This window comes from Parasteatoda tepidariorum, chromosome 1, assembly GCF_043381705.1.
Source record: "Parasteatoda tepidariorum isolate YZ-2023 chromosome 1, CAS_Ptep_4.0, whole genome shotgun sequence".
Lineage (NCBI taxonomy): Eukaryota > Metazoa > Arthropoda > Arachnida > Araneae > Theridiidae > Parasteatoda > Parasteatoda tepidariorum.
Window position 1 is genome coordinate 46,104,425 of NC_092204.1, and position 8,918 is coordinate 46,113,342.

An 8,918-nucleotide genomic window follows, 5' to 3' on the forward strand; every position below is an offset into this window, starting at 1 on the left:
TAAAAAGACACCAAATAAATAAAAACGGATCAAACTACTACAGCGCCATCTTCCTTAGAGTCTGAACTAAGTCCTCCGTCGGTAAAAATTTTTTTATTTGCAATTTAAAATAGTGAAAATTAAATAAAACTAAAATGGGTAGACTCGCCCCGGTTTACGGTAGTTATTAAGGTAGGCATGTCATACTATTATACTAATTACAGTCACTTTTTTTTTGCAATTTTATTTTTTAAAATAAAATTATTCAAATTTCAAGAGTCTTGTTACAGAACATTAGATATAATTCAGCTCTTTGGATCTTTTAGTACTTAATATTCCTCATCAAGTTTACTATAAAAAAGAGAGATAGCGAAAATAATTGTGAAAAGTCTCATTATCAAAACGAAATGTAAAATGTAACGAAATGTAAAAGCGGAAAGTTAAAAGAGATAGGCAACCGTTTCAGTACTATAAAAAGTACTATAAATTAACCACACAGAATGAGGTGAAATACGGGAATATAATAGATGTACAGTGCTTAAAAAACTAATTAATTAGCAATAAGCTGATTAATTAGTACAGACGATATTTTAAGTCACGAAATCAAATACAAAATTGTTTTTTTTCCTTTGTAAACATGACTTTTTTTTCGAGGAAATTAGATTTTCAACCCTCAAAATATAGGGGTTAGCCACATTCTCATGTGAAATTTGGTCCCTATAGTTCGGGCTGGAGGGCGGTCCGAATTCTGTACTCCTTAATGTTAATTTTACTTTTCGCGTATTTCGTCATATCTCGAAAATTTTTTAAGCGAATCGAAACATTTTTGCGCATATTTATAAAATTTGTTTATCCAAGGATGATTCTTCGCAAAAAATATTTTTCAATAATTATTTTATTTGCTGTTGTTGTAGTTCATTTACGTCGCACTATATCTGCACAATCTGCTATTGGTGACGGTCTGGGAAACATCCCTGAGGATGATCCGAAGATACGCCATCACAATTTTGATCCTCTGCAGAGATGATGGCACTCCCGCTTCGGTAGCCCGACGACCTGCATGCGAAGTCAAGCACTGCACGGTAGAACAGTTTAACGAAGATCAATGCAGCACACCCTTGATTCCTACGCAGACTGATCCAAGTGGTCACCCAACCGCACACGGACCACAGCCAGTGATGCTTGACTTCGGTGACACTTTTTTTTAAAATTTAATCATAGTCGAAAACATTTCGAATTCTAAGGTAAACAAATTTTTACATAATTTTATGAGATAAAATACAAAGTTTGAACGAAATCAGTCCAATAGTTTCAGAGAAATCAAATTTTAAAAAAGTCGTATATTTAAAATTGGATTTTTCAGGAACTATTTGCTCTCCTGATCAAGTTATTGGGACCACATTTCCCAGATTGTGACTACCCCTACATTTTGAAGATCATAAAATCCAAATCAATCGGAAAAAAAACATGTTTTTTCAGAGAAAGAACGTTTTTGCGTCTGATTTCGTAACTTAAAATATTGTTTGCACTAATTTATTAATACATCTGAGATCACCTGTTCGAATAACAATTGAGTCTTAGCACGTGAAGATCCGGTCATTAGATCTTAAGTTATTCAGGAAAATTAGTCTTTGTTCCATGCTGATTGTTTAATTATTAATGTTTTATGCACAATTTGTTCTATATTATTTTACTACAATGCAAAAATTCTCTTTCTTTTTTTAAACTCTAAAGAACTTAAGAAGCAAGGCGATATATGTAATTATGTAGTCGTAAATCATTTTAACTTGTTCCTGTGTAGTAAATGGTGACTGATGCAAGTTGGATCTGTCGAGTCGCAAAGTCCTCCATGTTCCCGTAACAAATCAATACCTCTGGGGGTACTGGATTGGAGATCGATCGTTCTCTGATTCAGGTCAAAATTAAGATGTATGGATGAATGAATGGATGTGTGAATGGATCCGCCCCATAAAACGGGCTGTGACGTGTGTGTGTGACTGAAGACAAATTCTTGGCCATAGTATGGCACCACTGAAAAACAAGAAACGCACTCTCTGCCTTAAATCTGCTCGGTTCGCCAAGCAGGCTTGCCCGTGTGGCAAGTGGCATTAGAAACAACAACAACAACAACAACTTTTTCTTTTGTTTGAGACCAAGATACAATTTTAATAATATGCGATGTGATATCTTAGTTTCCAATAACTTTCTCACAAGCCAATTCGTGTTAAATTTAGAATGCTACGAGCATATGAATAGTTTGTTGCTTTGGTAATTTTATCTCGCAGAGAAACCTGTGTAAGTTAGCCGCTTATGAGACAACAATTTGATGATTCACTTAGACTAGTGGTCAACTTATAAAGGGTTAATTAAATTGTTTTAACCAGTTTGGTATTTCATAATTATGATGAACTTAGATAGAAGATCAACTTGGTGTTCAAATTAACAGCTTTCACTATAAATGAATTTTATAACCTAAAACTTAACGCCCTTCTCAATGCAACAAAAAATTTCAGTAAAAAAAAAAAAAAATGTGAAATTTGTTTCTTCCACAGTAGATTAGAGACATAATTCAATTGTATTCTGTCGATATAATTCAATTTAAATTTTTTCAATATGCGAAATATTTTTAATTCTATTTATTTTCAAATTTGAGCTTTGTTTTCGTCGCATTCTATATCTTTAACTTTCTTGCCCAAACGACAAAGTTATATTATAATGTAAACAACGGTTAAATTAATTAACCTTCGGATTATTATCATTAATTATTATAATTATTGTTATATTATAACATATGATAAACCAATTAATTGATTAAATAATAGTTGATTAAATAAATAACTGCCAATTAATTATTAAATAAATAATCCTAATAAATTGAAGAGGTGAGACATTATTTGGTTAAAAATCTCCATTCGCTTCGAAAATATACAGATTGGAAATAACAATCGACATGTTTCAAGCACTCAAAAATAGTCGTCAATCTTCAAGACTTGTCAGACGTGAATGAACGTCTTGAAAATGGGTTTCTATTTTTGAGCGCTTGAAACACGTCGGGTGTTATTTCCAATCTGCATATTTTTGAAGCGAATGAAATCCTTTTAATCAAGTAACGGTTAAATTGGTTAAAATATTGAAGAAATATATTTATTTTTTTCCAACGCATGATGTAGGTGATTGATAGAAGTTTTACGCGGTCCCAGTACAAGCTAGTTGAAACTTCTACACAAGCCAGGGAGTTCTTGGATATCAGTGGTTCTGTTTCATTGCGTATCAAGAAAGGGGACATTGATGTGCAAGGTACATGGTCTTATTTGAAAAATACAGCCAACAGGCAGAATTTTGTGGAGCTGCTTGTTAGAGTACAGCATGAAACGGTAAACTTGGTCTCAGATCTATCCATGATTTGATTACAGAATGTATGTAAATTTGAAGGTTCATTTTTTACAGTTAATTTTTTATTTTAATTCATTTATATTACATTCATTTTTATATTAGATAATAGTGAAATTAAAAAAAAATTGAATTAATCATTCGTTTTTTTTTGGAGCAATTTTACTTTTGAGATATAGTGGCTTTTAGCTACTATAATCACCTTTGTTGGTTTATTTAATTACCAGCAGGGTAAAAAAAGTAAATAATAAAAAAAATCGGTATTGATCGACGCAACGAAATCACGCACAAAACGGAAAAATATCTATCGACATAATGAATTAAGCTAAAACATATCAATTTTCTTATTTATTATTATTTATTGCCTTTCCTGGTTGCTTTGTGTTACAAGATTAAGCAAAACATGTCTTTAGAAATTCATCCCATCAAAATAACTAATTCCAGTACCATTCGGCATAATCCTATTGATGGAAGTCAACGTTTTCTTCATTAATTTAGTTTTTTAGTACAAAACTCTTTTTTTTTCTTTCAATTTGTACCTATAACCAAAATTTAACAAGCATTATTGGCATAGATAACAAAATGTTAGCATTTAACTGTTCTCATAAACGATTAAACTTTTCTTCATTAACTTACCTTTTTAACTCTAAACTTATTTTCTTTATTTCACCCTGTGTTTATTACTTTCCATTACTTTTAGGACTTCTTCCTCATCTCAGGCACTACAGCTGGTTACAGTCTCAGTTAGTTTACCCCATCTAGATCTATTCGATGCTTTATTTTTCCATCTATTAACTCCCAAGTCCTTTTACTAGTTCTTGATTCTATCTAACTATCTTGTTTTAGGTCTTCCTATTTTTCTTTCTCCTTCTGGTGCTTAAAAGATTATTTTTTTAACAGCATTTTCATCGCAACATCGAAATACAGGTCTTAGCTATTGTATTTGAGAAACCNCAAACAGTTCACATATTTTTTTTAATCACACTATTCTAAATTTCAGTTGTTGAGAAAAGTAACTGTTGTAAGTTTTGTTTTAAAGTCTTTCCCACCAGAGGGCTAAAGCTATGTATTGTAAAACAATATGAAATAGTAGTCTGCCACTGAACGCCAGATGTAAAGCAATGGCTTTGATGAAGATAGTTTTGTATTTTTAATTCTCTGAAGGGCGCCATCCTAATAATATGGAATTTGTAAAATAAATGTATATATTTTTGATTGTTGATGAAGCCCATCATTTTGTGTTTTCATCAGTGTTCAGAAGTAGAACAACTATAAGTTTTTTATTTTATCACAAAAATATAAAATGTATAAAAAACAAAGAAAAGAGTAAGAAAATGAGTATAGTCACAGAAAAAGTTAAAATTATAATATAGTATTTGTCAGTTAAAATAAAACTTTTTGTTTAAGTCATTGCTAACAATTCAAATTTCTCCGAGGCAAGTCTAAAGTATAAATTAAGGTAGTATTGTTAAGTTGAAACACAATATTTTTTGTTTTGATGTCAACAATACAATTCAATTTTTCACAAAAACGATTGCTTCTATTGTTAAATTCAATGTCAACAATTAAAGTTTTTCTGCGACAGCTCTTAACCTCTAAATATTATTTTTTTTATGTACACATTTCTAAATGTCAGTATTCAACCACAAAACAACTTGAAGTCCTCAAATTTAGCATGAAGTTGTAAAATGTAATGAAATAGGGTCATAGCAACAATGTAAGTAGAAGTAAAGTTAGTACTATAAAATTAAAACAATATTTTTAATCAATGAGCCAAGTTCTTCAAGATGCAGTTGTAGAAGTAGGTTGTTTATTTAAAACTTTTTATAGAATTTCTTTAAAAACTCAATTGTTAATTTGGGCATTTGGCGATACAACACTTATAGAATTGAAGGATTTGTTACGTCAAGAGCTCAGTTATCATAATTTTGATCTAGTTGCGCTTCTATGTCATTTTGATTCATGTTGCTATGTTAACTTTCAAAAAATTCTATGGCCGGCAACAGCATTTTTATTTTTTAAATTGTTTATTTTTATTTCTTTCATAATTCGTTATTTTTTTAGCGAAATGTTTTTTAACCTAACAGAATTCTTTTCCGACTGATATATGAAGAAAATAAAGTAAATATTTAAGTGTTGTGAAAAGAATCTTATTTAGTTGTACAAAGTACTTCAGCCAAAATTTGGGAGCCACGTAAGAGAATTATATCTATTAGATCAGAAACACATCATTAAAAGGCAGAATGCTTTGGTGTTTTCAAAACGTAAAGAAAACAAAGCAAATGTTGCCACCGGCGTAAAAGAAATGCAGCCAAAATTTGGGAGTTACGTAAGAGAATTATGTATAGTAGATTGCCTTTCTTGGTAGCTTTGTGTTATAAGATTAAGCGAAACATGTCTTTAGAAATTCATCCCATCAAAATAAAGATTAATTAATTCCAGTACCATTCGGCATAATCCTATTGATTGAAGTCAACGTTTTCTTCATTAATTTAGTTTTTTAGTACAAAACTCTTTTTTTTCTTTCAATTTGTACCTATAACCAAAATTTAACAAGCATTATTGGCATAGATAACAAAATGTTAGCATTTAACTGTTCTCATAAACGATTAAACTTTTCTTCATTAACTTACCTTTTTAACTCTAAACTTATTTTCTTTATTTCACCCTGTGTTTATCACTTTCCATTACTTTTAGGACTTCTTCCTCTTCTCAGGCACTACAGCTGGTTACAGTCTCAGTTAGTTTACCCCATCTAGATCTATTCGATGCTATATTTTTCCATCTATTAACTCCCAAGTTCTTTTACTAGTTCTTGATTCTATCTAACTATCTTGCTTTAGGTCTTCCTATTTATCTTTCTCCTTCTGGTGCTTAAAAGATTATTTTTTTAACAGCATTTTCATCGCAACATCGAAATACAGGTCTTAGCTATTGTATTTGAGAAACCTTGATCATTTTTACTATGTTAGATATTCCAGTTCTTATTTCCCTTTCTTTCTCCAAATATCCTCTGATCAATTTTGACCAATAGTGAGTGAGGGGATGGGGGTCATGAAACCCTCTTGCAGTAAATCTTTTAAACTTTCTAGAGAGAGCTTTTGGTAATTATTTTAATTGTTGAATTTCTTCCGAGGAGCTAGAGAAGAGATAAATTCTAAAACATTAACATTTGAAACAATATGGTAGGTTTAGGGGAATTTTTCTCCTTAAATTGAAATGAATATCTACACCATACCCTACTATAATGGAAGAGACACTTTCAGTTTTTAATATTTTTCTGAATTTCTTAAAAAATACTTAGATGACTACTTTGTAATTTTAGAAGCATTTAATTCATGCGATATTTCATACTTAGCAATGAGATTTAAAGCTCTCAGGGGCTTTAGGGACCGACAATAAATTACGAAATAAAACAAGTATTTTTGAACAAACTCTACCAGAAAATCAAGCAATAAACTTGCAACTTGCATCAATTTCTTTGGTTATTACTTGCAATAACTACACAAAACTTCGTAAATCTATCTTAAATATTTATGGGGATATAAACATTTTTATAAAAAACTATTTTTGTTTCTCTTATATTTGTTTGCTATAATTTTAAAAATATTCAGTAAAATTAAAATTTTTTTTGGAGTAATTTAAAATTATTTAAAAATTAATGCTTTAAAATTTGAAAAAAAATTTGTGCAAGATATGAGTATTTAAAGTAATCCTTCTGTACTGCACATGTGCAGAAAAAAATAATTTTTTTTTAATTTAATAGTTAATCGTATTTTATTATAACTAATGGAAAAAAATTTGGTTTAAATATCTCAAAAATACAAAAAGTTTGAAGCAATTTTCTTAGTAGTCTTTGTATTTTTCAAAAGAAAGCTAAAAACGATAAGGGTTATTCACATGTTTAACTTTGTCTTTGATGTCTGGTTATTATAAGATAGTGTAATTTTCAATACTACAGAGTCAAATTTGTGAAAAACTCCTGATTATTTTGAGCTGTCTCTTAAAAAGTACAAAAACTACTTAGAAAATTGCTTGAAACTTTTTATGTTAAGATATTTAAGTCAGAGTTTTTCAGTTAGTTGACAAATATGATTCACTACAAAATTATGAGAAAATAGTTTTAAATTTTTTCCACTCATGTACAAAAGAACTACTTTAAATACTGAAATCTTAATAATTTTTTAAATTTTTTTTTTCAAATTTCAAAACAAAAATATTTTTATGACTAATTTCGAATTGCTCCAAAACTTTTCTTTAATTTTATTAAATATTTTTACAGATAAAGCAAAAAATCATTAGACAAAAAAATGAGTTTTCAATAAAAATGTTCCTAACTCCATAAAAATTTAAGATAGGTTTATGAACTTTTATGTAATTTTATTGTATTGAAAATAACAACCAAAGTAATTGATACAAGTTACAAGCTCGATTTTCTGGCGTAATGCGTTCAAAAATACTTGTTTCCTTTCGTAATTTATTGTAGATTTCTAAAACCTCTGAAAGTTTCAAACTTTATTGTAAGGTATGAAACATCACATGAACTAAACACTTCTATATTTACAAAACAGTTTTCTAAATATTTATTAAAAATTCGTAATTTATTGTCGATCTCTAAAACCTCTGAAAGTTTCAAACTTTATTGTAAAATATGAAACATCACATGAACTAAACACTTCTACATTTACAAAATAATTTTCTAAATATTTCTTAAAAATTCAAATAAATACCAAAAAGTCCTATCTCTTCCTATATTGTCATTTTATTATTGTAATCTTCATAATTTTCCAAGTCTAACCCGGCTGTAAAGTACGTGGGATAGAGTCGGTTGTATTGAACTTTTCAGTGGTCCAGTCCGAACTTATGATATTTCGTACAATTTTAATGAACAGATGATAAATTGGTAGTTCGTTTATAGTTTACCAAAATTTCGTATTTTTGCGGTTTTTTAAAATATTTTGATGAATAAAATTTTTTTAGTATATGTGATAAGTTTATAAAAAACATAATTGCTATTTTTAATTAGAAATGAAATAATATACATTATTAAAGGAAGTGTTTAAAATAATTTTCTTTGTTTGAATGAATAAGGCGTCAGGCTGCACAAAAATAGACACATGGGAGAGCGAATTGGTTGCACAGAAGATCTGACTTATAATTGCTACCTTCTTCAAAAATAACAAAATCAAATAATTGAAGTCTAAAAAATTCCAAAAATGATAAAAGGTGAAATTGTAAACATATAAAAAAATTGTTGCTAAGAGACAATCAGTTCGTTATATGGAGATAACGGTCCGAGAGAAGTTCCGACTAAAATTTAATGGGGAGTTAAAAAATTCGCTGTAAGGGAATTTTGTTGCAGGGATACACGACATACTTACTTAGTAAATAATTTATAAAGCAGATAAAATACTATTGTAATCAATATTTACAACATTACTACTGAATAATGTCTCACAGATGGACATCATGAACCACATCGTTCATAGAGAACCTATTGTTAGGTCCGCTGATAATTTACTACAGTTTACTATATATATATATATATA

General features: G+C 29.4%; 1 protein-coding gene across 1 annotated transcript in view; it reads left to right on the forward strand.

Annotated features, from left to right (window-relative positions):
• LOC107436749 (uncharacterized) overlaps positions 1–8,918 on the forward strand; it is a 31,036-nt gene that overhangs the window by 11,032 nt on the left and 11,086 nt on the right. Inside the window, exon 3 of the mRNA XM_043051496.2 lies at positions 3,150–3,353. Coding sequence (XP_042907430.1) covers positions 3,150–3,353 — 204 coding nt within the window. The remainder of the gene's footprint in view (positions 1–3,149; positions 3,354–8,918) is intronic.